General features: G+C 41.8%; 1 protein-coding gene across 7 annotated transcripts in view; it reads right to left on the bottom strand.

The window, feature by feature from the left end:
* Positions 1–19,618, bottom strand: part of CTCF (CCCTC-binding factor) — a 31,497-nt gene extending 11,879 nt beyond the window's left edge. The window contains exons 1-5 of one of the 7 annotated variants that reach the window (XM_041458741.1): positions 15,400–15,528; positions 14,644–14,756; positions 10,922–11,016; positions 971–1,760; positions 175–345 (exon numbers count right to left, since the gene is read on the bottom strand). In XM_041458741.1, coding sequence (XP_041314675.1) covers positions 175–345; positions 971–1,760; positions 10,922–10,975 — 1,015 coding nt within the window. In that variant the 5' untranslated portion in view covers positions 10,976–11,016; positions 14,644–14,756; positions 15,400–15,528. Of the gene's footprint in view, positions 1–174; positions 346–970; positions 1,764–10,896; positions 11,017–14,643; positions 14,948–15,399; positions 15,529–19,231 lie in introns of those variants that run through there. The other 6 variants (XM_041458738.1, XM_041458742.1, XM_041458740.1 and 3 more) reach the window with 6 other exon arrangements.
* Positions 19,619–21,591: the final 1,973 nt, after the last annotated feature.

Here is a 21,591-nt window from a genome sequence, read left to right as displayed (position 1 = left end):
GATCAATTTTGTACCTGTGAACAGGATAAGCTCTGGCCAGGCAGAAAACAACTATGCCACTTCCTCTTTTTTAGCTTGTTCCAGAAGAGAAAGTAGGAAAACAAGAAGGGTCTACCTTCAACTTGTTCTGATGGCAGAGCAGACCCTAAAACACAATGCATGTAAAACCTGTACCTGTGTGAGTGTTGAGGTGGTTCCTCAGCAATGTGACTGTCCGGAAAGCCCTGCCACAGAGATGGCACTTGTGTGGTCTTTCATCGGTGTGGCTTTTCATGTGGCGGTCCAGGTTGGAACGACGCGGACAAGTGTAACTGCACAGCTCGCACTGGAATGTCTTCTTTACACCTGGTCACAAAGGAAATCATCTTTAGTCTTTGACAGCAGTGTGGTCTACTGTGTAAGAGGAAAGATTCTTGGGGGTGTAACTACTGCAAGGAACCACCATGCACCACTAAATTCAACTGCATTGCCTGCGGCTCGTTTGGATTTAATTTTCACTGATATGCCAGCACTTAATGTTCCTTCTGCACTCTAAAAAGTGTTCCCTAACTTACAGTTTTAACAAAAATCAAACATACTTATTACTGTATTTTGCACCATCTACCTTACCCAGCAATTGGTTACGAAAAAGCCCACAGAATTAATTATACCATTGGCTCCTGATGTAAAACATGCACACAAACTGTTACACGCGTAGTACAGCAAAGAGAACAATCTTTTCAATCATACTTGTATGACAATATTAATGCCACAGTATCACACTTGTGGAAAATGATCTCCCTGTCAGCCTATAGAGAGGAGAAGGGAGGTGTGCCCAAGAAACACTGTAGTCAAGCACTGTTACATTGTGAGCAAGCAGCACTGGGCATGTCTGCTCTCCTCCCACTTGCACGTATTCATTTGCTTCAGTCACACTGCAATCACCACAACAAAAGCATTTTCAAAATCCATTTGCAGATGGGGAACTTACCTTTCTTTTTAATTTTTGTTGGTTTTGGTGGCTTCATATTGCCCACCACCTTTTCTGCATTAACCTCGGACAACAAACCCTCCTGCTGCTCCTCTTCAAAGTCATATACAGAGACATCCACATCTTTGCCTTCCTCAGTGTAGCGAAGCTTACTCTTTTTGTTTTTCTTTGTTTTTTTGGCTGGTGGCTGATAGTCTGGATCTTTTTGCCAATTGGGATCTTCCTGTGGCTGAAGTTCACCTTGTTCCAGTGTCTCCACCTCACCGTTTGCACCCACTTTCACAACTTGGAAGCCTTCTGGCAAAGGGAGGGTGTGACAGATCATGGGCTCCCCCTCTTGCAGGCCTCCTTTGGAAACCTCATTTTCATAAGCTCCCTGCAGTTCTTCCACAGACGTGGTGGCAACAGGTACAGTCACTGGAACAGGTACTTGGACCAGCTGAAGCTCACCAAGGTTTATAGGCTGCTCTTCCATATTAACAACCTGAAGTGTTATGATCTGTGTGTCATCCACAGTAGCCTCAGTTTCTTGAGGCACTGCACCTTCCATTACTTCGGTCTTCATTTGAAGAAGAGTTGGATCCAGCTGATCCATCATCACCATCTGCACTCCACTGCTGACATCCTGCACCACTTCACTTCCATCTGCTTGGTTTGGTGGTATATGACAAGCATCATCCTCCTGCCCACCTTCACGGCGTCTTTGATAGGTTTTCCTCTCTTTTCCCTTAATGAAAGTTTCTGATTCCTCCACAATAGCGTCGACTGCCTCACCTTCCATTTCACCTTCCTGCTGTAAAAACAAGAAAATGAATGCTGTACACCATCCAATGTATTTAACAACTGCACAAATCCCACAGAAGGAGAAGCTGCCCAACTGGAAATACCCAACTCATCCCAGTCATATTCAGAAAACAGGAGCTGAGAGCTGTAGTTCTCCACAAACCCATCATCGCTGCAAAAGGCAATCACAGAATGCTGCCTGCAGTGAGACAACTGCATCAGCTTCTTGGAAATGAAAGAAAAGCAAGGAAGAGAGATTAAGTGATACACATGTTCCTGTTTCTCAGAGACCACAAATCCCACCAGCAAGATGCACAGCAGTATTATTCCTTACTGAGCTTGTTTAATCATTTCACATAGCTTAGCAGTATCAGAGGCAATCTCTGGCTATAAACTTTAAAGGTACAAAATCACCACTCTGTTAAAAACAAAAAGCCAACCTTAAAGGTAAGTACTATATTTGAGAACTGCAGAACTTTTCCAGGAAAAGGCACCAAGAAGTAAGCACAAGAACATAAGTTGCACTTATTTAATATCAAATTACTATTACTTCAAGTCTAAACTCCTCTGAACATGAGGACATGAAGGAGTTAGGCAAGCATCTCTCTTGTCACCAGCCTGGAGTTCAATTCCTGCTCCCACCTCTGGCACTGCTGGGCCCTGAGTGGATCTCAAGATGCACTGTGCACTCCCTCCTCAGTTGAATGAGCCATAGCAGGAGACACAGCTCAGGTAAAATCTTATTTCAGTGTAAATGATGTGGACTCTGAGCTGGCTGGACTAAGGATCTCATGACACCTGTGCTGAATCCATCCATACAGTCACGAACAAACAACAATACAGAATCCCATTTTGGTGGGCAATAGCAGCACACAAACATAACTGTGAGATTTTTTTGCCTCCTCACCTCATCCAGTGCTCTCCACTGCAGTTGGGGAAAAATACTAAACTCCTGTATTCTCATTATGCAGGAAGGCTTGTTTCAAGAGTAATAAGAGCTAAAATAAATGATAATTTTACAGCTGTCTTTTTCCCAAATGAAAGGAATAAGATTATAGTAAAGGAGCATTTTTTAAGTTCATCTCTGTTCCAGGTGGTTTACTTTGTAAAAATAGAAGGAGGTCCCTAACCACGCCAAACACTTTCCCTGCATCAGGACACCATTTCTTATACCCCTCATTAAGCATTAAAAAGGTACCAAGAGCAATTTTGGGTAAGAAGAAAGTGACAAAAAAGCCAGCTTCCTTACTAAGCCTCTGAAAAATTCCTGAATCCAGTTCCAGATTTGCTAAGAGACTTCTGTATTTTCCCATTAGACTGACTGGCCTCTCAGACCAGCTAAGTGAATTAATATAAATATTTAATCTCCCTTCCTAACTCAACACTTTAAAATCCCCATACTATTTTCAAATATCTACATTTAATCTTGTGTACTCAATTTTGATTATACACAAGACATAAACATGAAGCACAGCTAAAGTCTCCACCAGCTTTAAAAATGTAATTACTATTATTTTTAGAGAGTTCTTGCTTTTACTCTGTCTTTTCTAGTATCCTCCACTTCTGCTGTAAAAACAATACAGCTCATCTTGTTCTTCAAGCCTGCCCAGACGAGGGACATAAATTAGCGTGGTGTCTTGACACTCGTGATGTCGTGGGCAGCCACAGTCTCCAGAGGGCACCAGATACCCAGGAATACCGACATATGGCTCCAGGAGCACTCCCTGCAGGGATCCCGCCTCTCCCTTCCTTCACCACCCGTCAGCTTTTCAAGTCGGAGCAAATCCATATGGACAAACAGCTGAAGTACACGAGATGATGTAAGTACTTAACACCACACAGCAGGCAATCAGAACAGAGCAGGTCTTTGGCCTACAGCAACTGTAAAAGTGTTTTACAATTATCTTAAGTATTTGCAGAGAGAAGACTTTCCAGGTGACCAAAAGTGTCTGAACAAAAAAAGGAAGGACACAGCCAAACAACACATAAAAATGTGGTAAATGGGCAAGTAGGTAACAATAAAATATATAAGAGAGAAGGAAAAAATGGCAAAAGTCCATCTGCAAAGCTAATGCAACTTTGGTGCTGATAAACAACACATAAAAATGTGGTAAATAGGCAAGTAGGTAACAATAAAATATAAAAGAGAGAAGGAAAAAAATGGCAAAAGTCCATCTGCAAAGCTAATGCAACTTTGGTGCTGAGCAGAGTTTTGCAACCTTGATACAAGCACAGGCAGCTCTGAGCAGAGGTGGGACCCTCACAAGGACCTTCACATTCACTGTCAATACCAGGTGGTAAAAACGTCATTATATCACCTCAAAGCAAGCCAACAGGCCAAAATCTGCCAGTGTCCTCTATGAGTCTATAGTGGAGTAGTAGGAAGGCACCACTTCTGACTTGTAAAGCAGAAAATCCTGTGTGTGCCAAGGAACAGGACACTGGCATACACGAAGACTTTGGCATATGGCTCACAATGTCAGGAAGTTTGCCAGCCTAGGAATGCAGGTGTACAGGGAGACCAAGGAAATGCCTGCAGCAAGACTCAGGTTAAAGACACTCACAGTGAGGGGTGTACCTGTGTGAAAGCAATGGATGGATTCTTACAGCCGTCCGGGAAAGAATCTCAGACCCCGCTACTGCTCCCTGTCCCTCTGTCACCTCTCACCCCGTTTCTGTCGGCGGCTGCCAGGGCTTACACGGCGGGGCACGGCCGCCCCCGAGCGGCGAGACGCGGCACTGCACCGGGCTGGGGCCGCCGCCCCCAGCCCCGTGTGCCACCGCACCCCGACCCTGCCACCTCCGTGTCACCTCATCCCTGTGTGCCACCGCACCCCGACCCTGCCACCTCCGTGTCACCTCATCCCTGTGTGCCACCGCACCCCGACCCTGCCACCTCCGTGTCACTTCATCCCTGTGTGCCACCGCACCCCGACCCTGCCACCTCCGTGTCACCTCATCCCTGTGTGCCACCGCACCCCGACCCTGCCACCTCCGTGTCACCTCTCTACCCCTGCCTGCACTGCATCCTGACCCTGTCACTGCACTCCAACCCTGCCACTTCCGTGTCCCCTCCATCCCTGCCCATCACCTCCACTGTCCCCTGCCCACCACTGCATCCTGACCCTGCCACCTCCGTGTCACCTCTCTATCCCTGCCTGCCCCTTCCACTGTCCCAGTATACGCTGCATCCTGACGCTGCCACTTCCACTGTCCCTGCCTGCTGCTGCATCCTGCTGCTGACCCAGATTTCCTGGCCTCCAACACTCAGCACATGGATCAGCACTTACTCCTGCTTATTCCAAAGTATCCACTATAGTCCATTCCTTTCCATCCAAGTTAGTGCATCTGAAAATGTCTGGTTTTCAACCAAACTCTTGCCACAGGGGAAATGTCACAATATACTAAATGTCACAATAACAATGTATAAAATTGCAGAAATATACAGGAGCAGTCTCACTTGATGCTTTGGACAGTTGAAAAATCTCAGGAAACTGCTGAGATTTCCACTGAAGAAGTGTGGATTTACAAATTTCAAAATTCTTCAGCTGCGGGGTGATGACACAGGATGTACCCTAAACTTGAGAGGAAAATGTATGGGTGCTTTCCTGTTAAATAAGCTCTCTGTAAGACTCCATTTCTGCTGCAGCAAGCTTTGCACTGGCTGTCCATGTCACTTCTCAATCACTCTGTCTTGAACAACTGGCTACTTCTTTTACTTAATTTTTTTTCTTAACCCTAATTATTCTTTTTCATGAAGTGAGTCTCACAGGCAAGTTTTGTATTTATTGGAGGACATGCGCCATTTGCTATAACTAAGACCATTATAGCAGAACACTAGGAATAAAAACTGCAGAGTTTCTCACAACTTTTTATTTCTGGCTTTTGTCTCCAGCTCTCTTCCTACCAGTTACTGCTACCTTACACCAACAGCTCGGTTCCACAATGACTGAATCTAAAAAGGAAAACAAAGCAGCAGGTTAAAAGATGCAGTAAATGGAGACAGGGAAAAAAAAGCAAAAGAAAATATTTCATAATAAGGAGAACGACCAAAAAAAAAAAAAATCAAAGAAGACCTGAAAACACAATTCCCACTAATAGCTCAAGCCAGCCCTTACACATGGGCTCACCCAGCAGGCTCTACTGAGAGACACTGACACCGAACAGCTCACTGCACTGTCACAATCCAATTAGCCAGGTAAGGAGCTGTGACATCCAAACAACAGACCTAAGCTTGCTCAGACAGCTCATGGACAGCCCACCTAAAAAGCTGGAACAAGCAGAAATACCAAGTGCTGTGCATTTCACACAACTGACACGTCATTCTAATGAAAGGAACCAAAAGGTTGCTTGAGAGAAAGTCATTTAGTGCCTGCTGTCCTGCTGACTACAGCACAGGAGAGTCTCAGCCCAGATATTCTCACTTTCTTCCCAATATCCAATCCAACCATGCCCTGTGTCAGTGGGAAGACATTCCCCCCTTCCTGTCACTCCATGCCCTTGTCCAAAGTCCCTCTCCAGCTCTCTTGAAGCCCCTTTAGGTACTGAAGGGAACTGTAGAAGCATTAAAAACAACTTGCTGTCATTGTCAATGCAGAAAGTACAAACCCAGAGACAAGGATGGTTAGTGCCAGTGCCTATTTTTTTACTAGTGTTATTTATAATAAAGAAGCATTTGTCTGCCTCTCAGGCACGTTAAAATTAAGGAACCCTGAACTGCATCAAGTTTCATGTACCAAATTACACAAAAATATGTACTTTTACCAAACAAGGCACAGTCTCAATAAAAACTGCTGGGAGACTAACGCAATTGAAAAATGTCACACACTAAATGTGACGCATTTTATGCTGTAATACGCACTTAACTTGAGGGAAAAAAATTAAAACTCCAATAGACACACTGAAGCCAAATGCTGTCAGTAAATTTTTGATATTCATAAAATAATGAAAAGTATCAGCAGCTGCATTAGTGCAAACAACCCTATCACCTTGTAGCATATTCAGGCCTTGAATTCAAGTCAATCCACACACAGATCCCACCCAAAAACTGACATGGCTTTGACACTTGTAGATTAGCCACTTATTAAAAATTACATGGGAGTGGAAATAAATCCTAATGTTAAAACATGGGAAACTTATGTTTCTCCTGCATTCCCTGAGAATCCCTTTGAAAGCTGAATAAATGAATAAACAAAAACTTCAACTAGGAGCCTGCAATTATGCACTGTATATGCCACTTAAAGCAAGAGAAAGATTGAAAAAAAACACATATCCAACAGGGTTTATAGACAACAGACTTTTTTGTCCCCTGCTTGCAGTCCACACATGTCTGTGTAAGTATTTTAGGGCATGAGCAGATGCAGATTAACTGCAGGAGTGCTTGGCCATTCTCCTTCCCACCATGAAACAGCCCTATCTTTTCCCTGAAAAGTCTCCCAGCTAAGCACAGCCCGAGATAAGGCAGTTTAACAGGTAGGCAGCCTTGCCATTTCCTCCAGCAGAGCTGCCCTGATGAGAGATGAACATGGCGTGAGCGTAACTTACTCTAAAGCAGACAGACATACATCCAAACGGGCCAGCTGTGCCTTTCACATGCAAAACACCAAAGAGTTACCACCAACAGGAGAAACTAAAACATTGGGTAAATTTCTTTCACTAAGTAATTTTCTCATAGTAAAAGCTTAAGGCCTTCATTTGGCTACTGCAATCATTCCCATATTCACTGGTTATGACTGCTACGCCCATCTCCAGCTGTTTTCTCATTTCTTCCTTGCCACTTACAACACTGGTACTGAAAGCAAACAAGAAGAGTAAAATGGACAAACATTTACTGCACATTTAAATGAAAACAAAAAGGTAGTCTCATTAACCCACTATTAAGCAATTATTCTGAGAAATATTTCAGCATCTTGGAGGGCATAAGGAAAAGCAAGAAAACTAGAAGTAAAAAAGCAAACTTTACCACAGGTTAATGAACATTTTTGCTTTTCCTCTGCATGAAAAGGGGCCTGTCAAGATTATGCCCCAAGAAATACATAAACCAGCCATGGGAATGAGAACTGCAATTGGAAAATTCAGAGTTGTAGAAGGATGGTTTCCTTGAGTGCTGACCTTGTGAGGGGATCAGAGAAGACAGTCAGCGTTGGTGATTACCTAACCAAGGTGTCTGTGCTGAGAGGTTGGTCTAAATAGGGCAAGAAGAGAACATCGCTCAGGGAGTGATTCAAAGCTTTTAAGTTGATCCCTACAATAAACTGATATCTAGAGAATCCACTTTTTCCTTACTAACAAGACAGGAGACCAGATTTTTAACCTGTGTAATAGTTTCATGGTCTCTGTAAGACAGCTAAACACAGCACTCACTGTCCAAAGAGCTGCTCTCAGCTTTTTCCTTCACACTGACAGAATAATTCACGATAATGAACTCAACTGAGAACTAATTTGGCCCAGATGTTCCACCCCTACAAATTCCCAAGGGCACAGCCAAGCCAGTCCCTGGCTACAGGACATTCCTCACCCACAGCCAGCTTGGTGCAGTGTTAGAATCAAAATGCATCTTGTGCCATTTCTGTGCTTCCTCCTTTTTCTTTTTTCCCCTGCTCCTCCTGTAACCTACAGAAGAAATCCTCCTGGTTGCTACTGCTGCCCAGGGATCCCAGCAGAGCTCTTTCCAATTTCATTGTGTCTCACGAAATGACGCGAAGCAATGAGAAGCTTCAATCAGCACTGACCCCTATTTTTCAGTCAGCAAGTAGCACACACCTGTGATCTCCTGCAATTACTCAGAATAAAGCTGACCTTTCACTTTGGATCAGAAACTCAGGGAGCTCATGCAAGACATGGAAACAGAGTATATACCCAGGGCCCCCAGCCAGGCAGAAGGAAACTCAATTCCACATCTTTCCTCAGCTGTTTGCTGAACAAGCTCCCTCTTAATCCTTGCACCTGACAGTGGCAGAAAGCCCCAGATCATGGCTCTTCCAGAACTAATACTGCTAATTCTGCTGTAATAAGCTGCAGCCTACAACAGAGAGGAAAGCAGATACAATAATGTCAACTGCTTGAAACTTGCATTGTGAAACAAAAGATAAAAAAACATTGCAGTTACTGACAACAAATCCCACACATATTCAAGTCACTTGGGATATCCTGTAACCTGACAAGGAAAGCCTTGATGAAGAAAGCAGATTGATGAAAGCATTTTCAGCTTTATTTCTGGAATAGTTTTTTTCCTTGTTTTTGTTTTAAATTTGGAGAATTAAAGGTCTAATGAGAAGGTAATAGGGACAAAATTAGTTAACGTTCTTAAAATTTGTTCCATTCTTCCTTAATTTCTCCTTCAATTCCTACTGACCATTCTTTAAAATCTGTTTTATTTTTTCACTACGTCTTTCAATAACTGCTAGTGCATCTCACTAGATGACACTAGGTCTTTATTCACTCAGAGAATTCTCTACTGAAAGCTAGGAAATGCAAGTGAAATATACTCTTATCAATAATTTTTTTAAAGTTTCCCTTTTTAATTTAGTAAGGAAGTCATCATGTTTTGCTAACCTGACAGTCCATTTCAGAAGGACAAACATGCAATCTAATCAGGTGTAGAATACAATAGGACTTACACTTTAAAAGAACCAGTCACAAAGGAATTTCTTTTTAGCTGATGTTAGATCATAAAACTAATCAGTCCCTCCCTTTCACAGGTCTTCATAATGTAGAAGTGATGAAGAAGCTGATGAAAGACCATCAGAATACTTAAAGGTATTAAATTGAAAATCAAAAATTATTTCAGGTTGAACAACCTGTAAAATCCATTGCCACAAAAAAGTGAAGCCTTATACTGTAAGTAGATACTGGAAAAGATTCTTAGTTTTATCATCAAGTATTTCTGGTCATTTCTCCCATCACACATTAATTTAGGCTTTCATTTAATTTACTGGCAAACAGCTAACAGCAGAAGAAGGTATATCTTCAAAATAAGTCTGAGCAGACCAGGATTCTTTGGCCATCTGATGTAGGGTTGCATGATACCAAAATGGTAACACCAGCCACTCCCACACCTGAAAAAAGACCTGTGCAACAAGTTTCATGGCATTCTAGAGACCTCATAATAAGTATCTGGATTTTGTTTTCCTCCAAGGCTTCACCTAGATGAACAGGCATCCAAGAATAAACTTTTGGGGAACAGCTATTTCTTTTACCTTTGCACAGGTACTCACTAAGTAGTGATACTCTACCAGCACGAGGGAATTCAGGCTTCAAACTGGAGGAGCAGGAAGTGCTTATCCCTGGGATGGTAACTTGGGTCCTACCCCATGAACAACAGCTGCCCATGCACTATTAGTCACCTCACAAATCACACCCTGATGCACATAAGGAAAACTAAAGTCAGTGCTAGTTAACCTAATGTCAGGCTATCAAACACAGAGGTGCAGTTTACTGTTGCTGCAGCAGGAACAGGAAATTCCAGGAGAGTTTTGAAAGCACCTATGGCAGAAGGGTGGTGGACAAGACAAACTCCCAGAGCCTAAATTAAGACATCCTTGCTTTTGAGTCACAGAAAAGTTAGTCTGAATTAGTAAGTGCTGGAGCAGACATAAACAGAATCAAACCCAGGTGACTCCTTTAAAGTGACCCTCATGCTGAAATTTTAAGAAGCTTCATTGTTTTACACACATCCCTAATTCATTTGGACTCGTATTCCAAATATTCTCATACACCAAGCCCTAAAAGTGCTACAATCAACCTTCAAAGCAAATGAAGCAAAAAAACCCCAAAATCCCACAAAGGCACTCAATCTTGGAAGAAAAAAAACCCTGTCTCCCAGAAAGCAGTAAGGTCTCATTTCCAAACACACCCACTCTGCAAAGAAACCATCCCTGCCTTTAAACTGCCCATTCATTGCCTCCATCAGCCCAACTATTCCTCATGTTTGCACAAGCACCTTCAAGACTGCAGCTACTGGTCAGGAAACCAATCCAGGCCAGAACTCACCCAGCCAAGGATACTTATTTCAATCCAGACTAGGTCTCTGATGTGCCCCAACACTAAGGGCAGCCAAAAGAGAAGCAAGGCAAAAGGGTTTCTACTAGCACAACGTTAAGCTTTATGTTCAGGAAACTACTGCCTCAGCATGGAACACATACCACACTTTAAACCCCCTCAATTTACATTTATGTTCTTGACGCTTCTGCACTTCTGCCTGGACTGATTTGTTCTCTTCATGCTGGCTATTCTTCATGCAGCTCCTGAGGTCAGAACTCACTCTGGAACAGAACAGATGAACTAGTGAAACTACATAAAACAGAAAGGTAAGGGGGGTTGGGATTTAATGCTTGTTTAACAAAGGTGTAGTCCCACACCCCTAACAGAGCACTACTGGTAACTGCTTGAGGACCCCTTCACTTACCAAAAGAGCCATAAGCAAAACCAAAGGAATATTTTAATCAGCTTTAACACTTTCACTAGGATGACTGAACTAATTTTACAAGCTTCTGTAACTACCTGTTCTCAAACTCTTTAGCATTTACAGTTCTGACAACCTAAAGCTCTGCATGCCTCATGTCAGATTACAAGTGCAATATGACATTTTAGAGCCAGCTCTGCCTACTTCAGATGGCCTCTTTGTCCTGTGCTGTGGAATAGCACATCACACACTGAAGGAGTTTTTATTGCTGAAGAGGTGTAAATGAGAGCAAATATCACTCCTTACACACTGTCAATTCAGCAGTGGATATACTGCTTGTATCAAATAACAAAATCAGCTCTAACACAGTTCTAATCTTGCCACCCTGAGGAAGACAAGCCTCTCTCCTCACTGAAGCAAGCTTCATTACCCTTATCAATTAAGGGCTTAAAATACCCACATTTACAGAAATAAAATATTTACAAGACAGCACATCATTCCTTTCTGTAATCCTTGTCAGTCTGCAGTGTGCACACATGCTAAAAACCCTGGGAATGGTAAGGAAGTCCAGAGGAGTAATTCTCAAGAGAGGCACGTATTCCTGCTGCACTCAGTAATGAAGGCCAAGCAGTGTTGGATTTCACACTAGTTGGATTTCACACCCTCTGAATTTAAGTGCTTCCCCTCCAGGTTCTTCTGTCATTTATTTAGTACAAGGCACTCAAGTTTGGGTCCTGGCTGCATTTATTACATGGCAAGTCTATTTTTAATTGTTTACCAGCTTCAAAAACCATTACTGATAAGAGGATTGTTGGAGCTGTGGATACTCAGTGATAGTGAGCTTTAAAAAAAATTGTGACATTATCTCTTTTTATTTAACACTCATTCTGCAAAAACCACAAATGCTACATACAGGCCATGACCAGGGAAGAGGATGCTCAGAGGACACATGTGGTATGCTCTACTGCTAAGGGCATACTAAGACTGCTGATGGAAGCTGCATCCTTGCCAGGTTTTGTGCTGTCCAACACTGGAAAAGATTTCCTGAACTTTACAAACTTTTCAATTAATGCAGAAAAGCCTCAAGAGAGATCTTCTCCCTTCAAAAGACACTTGATACAAAATTAACACCACCCACGTGGAATATTACAACCTTAGAAGTTTTGTCACACACACAAGAGGACAACACATTGAATTGAACAGAAGCATCTGTTTATCCACTTTGGGGTTCCTGAAATTTTGAATCAAGAAATAGTTTTCTTCTATTTTTCAAACCTAATCTTCTGCTTGGCCAATGATTTAACAGTAAAGAAAGCTGTTTTAAATAAAGATTGTACCCAAACTCTTATGAGGGGAAAGAGAAAACATACCAGTAATTGCAGCTCTTTTCTACACTGAAGACAACACAAATAGAGAACATTTCACAGAGATCTCTGCAGATTAGCACTGGTGGTGACTTAATGCAAGGCACAGCCACTGCCCCTCTCTGTTTATAAGGTACTGATTCTGATTAAGGAAATAAGTTACTGGAGTTTTTAATGAGATGTTTTGAAGCTGCTTGGACACCACTCAAGAAGTATCAACCTACTAATGTACAATCCAAGGAGCTCCAAAAATGCAAGGCATTCTTGTTCTGATCCACTCCAAGGGAATGTCCTGAAGGGAGAGTAAGTCACTTCTACTCTCCTTTACTGCAGAGATGATACCAAACTTCTGTTAAATGCCTGGTGTATTTTCTGGCATAAAATACCTTGCATGAATTTACATTCCATCAGATCTTTGACATATGGGCAATGTTTGATAAGCTTGAAGGAAAACAGGCATAAACTGAAAATTTAAAGTGTTTCACATGTCCATTGCTGAGCTCAGAACACATGGGAAAAAACACACCAGAAGGCTGCCAGAACAATGAGGTGGCTGGAATACAAGACCTACGCAGCAGAATGACAGAGCTAGCTGTGAGAAGAGCAGGGGAGATCCTACTGCTACCTCCAAAGGGAAGCAAAGAGCAGATGGAGCAATACTCTTGGAAGCAGAGAGTCAAAGGACAAGTGCAACAGACCAGCTACAACAATGACTGATCAAACACTGGAGTAGGTTGCTCAGAGATGCTGTGGAAACAAAAATACTTCCTAATGATCTTATCTAGCATCAATGCTGACCCTGCAGGGCCAGAGTCAGGGGCTGAACCAGGGTACCAGAAGAGGTCCCATCCAACCAAAATTATTTTACCATTCTCTGGCACTATACAAGCCTAACTGATCTCATCGAGCATCAATGCTGGCCCTGCACTGAGTCAGGGGCAGAACCAGGGTTCCGCAAGAGGTCCCATCCAACCAAAATTATTTTACCATTCTCTGGCACTACATAAAATGAAGGACATACTTAAACTTCAAACACAAAACACTGAGACATTTTTCCATCTATGCCGTTATAACTATGATGCTCCTAGGACTGAGATTTACTGATCTCAGCTCTCACTTCCACACAATATGTAGAGGCCCTGGAACACTTCTGCAAGCTCTCATATACTGATCAGTTCTTCAGCATATGAACAGATGTACAGTAACTCCTGGCAATCTACTGGGGACCTGCACTTTCAGAGTGGTGGATATCCACCCAGTATTGAAGAGAACAGCATTAAAAAAGCACACATACTGTGTTTTATTGTTTAGGAGACAGAGAATCACACGTGCTATGAAGTACAAAGATCCACATCAGACAAGACTCCTATAGGGACTTCAGTAGGAAAAAGAGGAAGCAGTACTGACAAGAGACCTCACTACTTTTTTTTAATTTGCAGGAGAAAACCCAGGTCCACAGTGAGTAAATCTAACCTAATAAAAAAGGAAAGATCTGTCTTTGAAATACTAAGGGCTACTGTATCCTCTTTTCTCCAGGATGTTAACAAGAAATTGTATCTTGTCTGATAGGCAATAGGAAAGGTGCCAAAAGGCAGATGAAAACTCTCCCTTGGCTGCCAGCACTGGACAGCCTGTTTCAAGAGGCAGCACATCATACTGACCAACAACTGCACTGGATCAAGCACTTCTAACCAGGAAGATCCAACTGGTAACACAGCAGGACAAACATTCAATCTCACTCCTTTGAGTGGTGGAGGACGGAGAAATCATCCCTAAGGATTTGTATGCACAAGCCACTCAAAGCAGATGTCTCCAAAACCATTACAGATGTCACGTCAGGCAAGTGAGACATTAAATATTTCATAGTCAGCTCCATCATACTGTCATGGAAGCTCACAAATTCTTCTTCAGGTAGGTCAAAATGTCGGGAGGACAAGGAGAGGATGCAGCTGCTTTAACAGGACACACACTACAGGAGCAAAGCATAAAGTACTCTGGGATCATGTAATGCTCCAGGTAGCTCAGAGCAGGCAGGAGTCAACAGCAGTCACTCTTTGGCAGGAAGGAGAGAAGAGTATTAATAAATATGGAAGGTAGGCAAGGATCAAGTAATCAATGAGTACCTTTTGAGTATTCAGTATTGCCACAGGAAGCGATAAATCTCTCTTCAAAGATCAGAAGTGGCAGTAAGTTATATACTCAGCAGGAATGTTGGATAACACTAACTTCTTCCATCCTCCAAAAAGAAAAGAAAAGAAGAAAGGTTTTAATAATCTGATAAGCTTTGACTGGAACTGCTAGCCTTCAAAAACGTCATTCTTCTCCAAGCTGTAATCTGGAAACTCCTGAAGTGCCTTTAAGGGGTTTTCTTGCAGTACATACTGAGAAAGCAAAACTGAAGTTTAGATTGTACTTCCACTGCAAACAGCTTAGCACACAGGAGAAAGCTACTGGTTAAAATGTAATACTATTAACTTATGTCATGGAATTATACAATCAAAACCAGGAGGTTTTGAAATTTCAAATTCAGTACCATTTCCTGCTTTAATTTTAAATCTCTGGATGTTAGAAGCGGTTTCAAGGGAAGAGCTTTGCAAATCAAATACAAGGAGACAGAAAAACTATACAAGAAGCTGAAGTAATTGGCCAAAAATCACTACTGGTTCTACTGCAGTGAAAGGCTCTTCCAGGAGCCGGTCCAGAGAAACCATGTCTCTTTCAACATTAAACAATGGGAGAATTGTTGCCTGGACAACAATTTTAAACATACAGGGAAGTTTACAGCTCCATTTCAAAAGAGTAAAAAATGTTTACAAATAGCCAAATGTTGCTATTACTACTTGTGCTCTCAGCTTCCCTCACAGAAAGCCTCTACTTACCCCAAAAGATTTTGGGGCATGGTTCCACAAAGGCTCAAATCAAACTTGAGGCAGCATTTTTTCCACATCCACTTACATGCTACTTCCCTCACGAAGCAAATTCCGCTGACCAGTTCATCACCTGGGGATGCAACTGCCAGCACACACATGGAAAGAGATTGGGTCACAACCATCCTGATGCAAGACAACCTGATTTCCCAGGAAAGCCTTGACTTTCACCTCCCTAAGTGCTTTGGTGTTTATTCCCAAAACAGCAAGAATTGCAAATTTCCTTGTATAACTTTTTTAATAGGTTGGGAAAAAAAAGAAAAAATTTCCTTCATCCAACATGAGCATAAAAAAAAAAGCCCTACAAGGACAGATCACTGTCCATTTAGTGCAGCAGTCTGTCTCCAAAAACCCTAGCAGGAAACACTGTGTAGGGAGAGCAATCAGTCATGTCTGTGGTTTACCACCCTTATCCCAACACCCAGTAAGGGATTAGGGATCGTTGCCTCTGGACTTGCGGATCCCCTTCTGAACCTACAGTGTCTCCACAGTCTCTTACCAAAACTGGTTTCCCATCAATTGTGGTGTATTTACCTCATTTTTCACTCCTACAAGCTATAGGCTCACCACAAAACTCGCTGCATTTACCCAAGAAGTTGGCCTTGTGTGAGCACGGGGAAGCACAGCAGCCAGACTGGGCACAGACTGAGTTCAGTGAAGAACTCAAGGGGCAGCAGCAGAGTGACACCATTCACCTTCTTATGAACAGCCAGGAGAAACCAGAATTGCCCAACTCGAGCATCATGTGCTTCTGTTGAAATTACCACGCAGAGGAGCACATGGATTACATGCAGGTTTGCTCTGTAGCTCTGAGTTCTCAAGATTACATATCCCCTTTCCACCTTTTTAATGTAAGATGTGAAAAAACCCCTTAGCTTCCAGCAATCTCCACCTAGAGATGCTTATGCCACCATCAAGCTATTCACTGCAACATCCCTGAGAGCTCAGAAAGTGTCAAACACTTGTGTCAAGTCTCCACACATGAGGCATTAACATAGCTTAAAATTACTGAGTTGTTTACTCTTTCTTCTACAGCTTTATGCTTCATAGTTTAATTCCTGATTAAGTCAGTATTTTACTCAGCATCCAGTTTAAAACTAGGATCACTGCAGAGACTATAATTCCACAAAACAAACACAAATGCCATATATAAAATAAGTCAATAAATAATTTTATGTAACACAATTTTATGGAGCTATGTTTTCTTTAGTGGATTCAATAAAAATCACCTTGCTTCACCCTCTGCACATTTGCCATGCTTAGAACCAGGAAGAAGAACTCCTTTGCTGATACAAAAACTGTCTGGGCAGCAGGGCTTGTGCCCAGGTCCTTGGGCTGCTTGGTAGGCAGCGAGCTGGACACAAGCCAGCAGCTTGTCCTGGCAGCAGAGAAGTAACATTTATCTTTCCAACAGCTCCCCAGTGCCACAGCCTCAGATCACGATGCATTAGTCACAAGTCTGGACCGAGTATACAGGACACTATTTGACACATCTCCAATATATATCAGTATCTGCTTATTTTCTCCATTCTGAAGACTTTACTGGTTTTATCACGTTCTTGATTGAAAAGGGAAAGTCCTAAACCTCTCTCTGTTCAAAAAGAGGGAAGGTGGTTCAAGAGAAGAGGAGGTGCTATCCATCCTTTTTCTTTAGCAACCCTGGTTTATCACCGAGCCTGATCTCTCATGAATTACAGTTTTCTAAATATAAATGAAACAAGAAAAGATCAGCACCTTGCAGCTGGCTGAAGCAATTTTCAGACTTTTTTTCCCCACAATCTTGATTCAAAGATGTTAAGAAATTAAGAAACACGTGACTGCTCTTGATATCAATCCATTAGTTAATCACCCTCACTGTGAAAAACGTAAGCCTTTTAATTTGAACTCATTGGACTACAAATTCATATTGTGTTTGTCACCAAGATTAGAACAGGATCACTAATATCCAGTATTATTTTGTAAGGGACATATCTGAGGACTCATCAAGTCACCTCAGTTTTGATGAGAAGCTGCACAGCACATGTTTAACATTTTACTGCAAGGCAATACAACTGTTTTCCATCAAACTGGAGACAAATCCCTTTTCACACAGTAATCTTTGGGAGAGTTTTGAGTGCTGAGGCCAAAACCATATGCAGGATTTTGGGAATGACTTCATCCCATCCCACAAGATGGACAAGAACATATCCCTGCTTATTCTACTAATGCATTTAAGAACCACATTAGGTTCTTTGTCACAGCATCACCTTGGAAACTCGTGTTTATGCGGTTTATTCACTATGACTCCAAAACACACTTCAATCACTGCTTTCTAGGATACCATGTGCCTTGATTTAAATTCAGCTGGAATACCTGGTTCCCAGGTGAACAGCTTTACGTGTAGCAGCCTTAGCACACACACTGGACTGGATTTACTCCAGTAAATCCAGTAATCACAATGGCTGCCTTAGTGATTTTCCATGAACCAGAAGTTTATCATGAACAAGTTTTTAAATACATTTTTCACCAACAAAATCATTAATGAAAACAAATTGTGACAAGCAATTACTAATTTTTGCTGAATATCCATGGAAACTATTCACTGTTGTACACCTCCAGATTAATCCTGAACTAGATGGCATTTACTGATACTCAGTACTAACATTAATATACAGTAAGGTCGTCAAGATCAAGTCCTTTAAAAAAGTCAAGAAATAAAATTAACAAGCTCTTGTTTTCTTAAAGCCTCTGTTAGTGGGATTAACACTTTTCTCTACTTTAACTAAATTCTGTACTAAGAATAAATAGGAGAGCTGGTAATAATGTGAACTACACGTGTGTTAACATCATGCAGAGCTAGTCAAACACCCAAGGTGTTCTGGGCACCTGCCACCCTCCCTGCACAGCCATGTTCATCCACTCCACCTCCTTTTAGAACTGACACATCAGCACTTCTCTGACCTCCTGGAATTTCACTATTGTTCCAAAGTGCATTGACTATAAAATATCCCTTCCAATACTGCAGTTAAAAATATTCCAGCAGTGAAAAATATACCAACATGCCAAGGTAAATGTCTCTCTCACCTCCCAATGTACTCTGGTAGGGGGCAGTTTTAAAGAATTTCCTTGTTAAGCTTTGGCTTGTGTTTGTTTTTTTTTATATACTTTACCTGTGGATGTTTGAGACATATACAGGCTTCTAATGATGATGCATTATTAATACAGACAGGGGTGCAATTCACATGCCAAACAATCTGGGATTTGCCTTCTGTTTTGCCAGAATTTGACAAATTCAATGATGTCAACAGAAATTTTTTTACACTATGGGGAAAAAAATATGCAAAACAAGATTTTCAGTACAAGATGAACTTACTTAACCCTGTCTTTACATTTGAGCTAAGCTTTCCAGTGAAACCCATGAAGCTTTAGAAATTTCATGAGTTTGCAGCTATAGCAGAAAAAATAAGATGCTGCTGCTAACTGACTGATACAGCATTATGTATCTGGGCAGACTACTTGCACTACAGGGAGAAAAAAAATACCCTGTAGTTCAGCTTGCTGCACTGCCACCATTACACAAGCCTTTGCTAGTGTCACTGGTCAGAATATCCTAACTGATCACTGCCTTTGTGCTTTTAAATGTTTTCAAACATTCCTGGCCTCACCTCTTAATATGAGCCCCACACACTGAAATCCTCAGGTAGCTGACAGTAAACTGTGGGAGGGCTTGAACTGGGGAGGGGGGGTCTCTAAAAACAAACCTTTACAGAAGAAATGCAACTCTATCTATGACTCAAAACTTCACCTGTAGGGATAGTTAGAGAATAATGCTTCGGGAGTCCATTCTATCAGAGATGTCCCCTAAGTCAATGCACGTTAACTGCGCCATTCTTGAGAGCTGTCTCTGCACTACTTCTCTTTTCACCTGTTAAGAACCACATTGGAAGGAAATTAAGATGAAAACTTCACTTCAGCTTTATTTTACATTAGATACCTAAATCGAGTTGTTCTGTGTATAGTTACTTAAATGTTACAGTTAACATGATCTGAAACATAAAACTCCCTACTCACCTTCTGTTTATTCTGCTCTCTTTGAGGTTACTTTTGTTAATCAGAGAAAAACAGATCACTCAGCTGAGCAGCAACTCTTTAGTTTTCATATTAAATACGTCTGCGATAAGCATACCTCACTTAATTCCTAAAGACTGATGAATTATTGGAGAGATCTTGGAGAAGCACCAGAACAGGGTGTTGTAAATAAAATTCCTTCAGCACAATAAAAAGCAGTATTTTTAGCTACAGTCAGGACAGATTCTTTCTAAGTTTCAGTAAAAAACCTGAAAGAACAAGGGCCAGGTATGATCTGAACCATTGTTACTGACACTAAATACAACCAATAGAAGGGAATTTCCTGGATCTGTGTGTGTCTCTAAGACACGTAGGTTACAGAGTAGCAGAGCTTGATACTGTATTGACATTTCAAGGTTTAGTACAACAAAGAGTGAACTGGGCATCCGAACTAAAGCCAAATGGATGAACAGGGGTTTACAGTTAAGCAAATAAATCAGTACAGTTCAGTAAGTTATCACACACAAAACAAGCAGTCAAAGCTCTGGTTTCTTTCAGCTCCTGTCAGTGTGTGTCCTCATATTCAGGTAAAGCAGGGGCTGCTCCTTATTACACATATTTCTAGAGCACCTACAAGCACATTTGGGATCCTAATGCTTATTATTCCCTCCAGCATTCCCTCTCTGGTAAAGAGGTAGGAGAAGCTAAAGTTGCCAGGATGGGGAATTAGAGAGTTTTTATGCAAATATAATCAATAATATAGCTGAAAGAGCTCATGTACAAAAAACTGCTCGGACAGAGCAGGGAGAGCTATCCAGAGGTCAGTGGAACCTGTTTAAGTATGAGGAATAAGTGCAAGGAACAGGCTGGCTTTGCTCCAAGAACATACAGGCCTAATAATACTCAACATCCAACTTCCAAAAATCTGGAAAAGCAGGAGTTCTTGGACATGAAGTCCTAAAGGAAGGAGAAGAAATTAAATTCTGGAGTAGGCTGTGCACAGAAATTCCTTAGCAAGTTAGTAATCCCATATAATTAGATTTTTCAGGTAAATGCTGAATAAAGTCAAGAATAACACGGGTCAGCTTCTGGCATTTCAAGACGCAGCCCTGGGAGCGCAGCAGGCGGGTATCAACCTGCAGCCCCAGGAGCTGGTGAGGATGCACACAGATTAGCTCCAGATCACAGTCAAGATCCAGCCTGCTCACAGAAAACAGCTCTTGAAATAGCTCCTTCCCTCAGAAACTCTGCAGGCACGAGTCACCAGAAAACTTAACGCTGTAGTGACAGTTCTCCAAGCTCTGTCTGAAATGGACGAGCCTTGCTGTATTATTTCAGTTGCAGGGCCACTGGAGGCTACAGGAACTCGAGTTTTGGACCTTTTGCTCAGATATTACTCCTCAAAAATACCCCACAAAGTTTCTTAAGCCTTATTATGCATCCTAATAACCATCTATGCACAGTGGATGACATTAAAACTGAGCTAGCTCTACATATCCAGAAGAAAAACAAAATGGAAGTAAAAATCCATCAACCTAGGAAAAAAAAAAAAAGGCAGCAAGCATTGCTTTGCCCTTATACTAAAATTACTCCTTTTTTCAGTTCTGCCGATGCCTTCTACACTGATGGAAAGTGTTAGGGGGATCGTTTAAGTAAGAACAGCTTGAATACAGCACGGAATTATTTCCAATACTCAACGGGCTCCTACAGATTCAACAGGCTCGGCAGAATATTAATAAACTGGAGAATGTGAGATGATATTTACACACTTCCTGCATTGAAACAAAAACATGTACACTGGAAGTGGTAAACAGTGTTTTAACGACACCTCTGGAGTTTATTACTAGGATTCAGTAACTAACCAGAGATGAGGAACAGCCATGCATGTATTTAAGGGGAGAAACGCTCGGCAAAAAAATAGGAAGTCACAAACAGGAAAGCAAGCTCATTCTCACCAACAGGCAAGTCCTCAGGATTACACTGAAAGGAATACAAGACAAAACCCTTCTATCCAAGTAATTTCACAAGGTTAACACAAGGCCAAATCCGATACCATATAAACATATATTCTAAAGAAATCTAAAGCTGATATAGAGA

The sequence above is a fragment of the Pyrgilauda ruficollis genome, unplaced genomic scaffold (genome assembly GCF_017590135.1).
Source record: "Pyrgilauda ruficollis isolate IOZ18807 unplaced genomic scaffold, ASM1759013v1 scaffold13, whole genome shotgun sequence".
NCBI lineage: Eukaryota > Metazoa > Chordata > Aves > Passeriformes > Passeridae > Pyrgilauda > Pyrgilauda ruficollis.
This window is presented reverse-complemented; position numbering and strand designations above follow the sequence as displayed.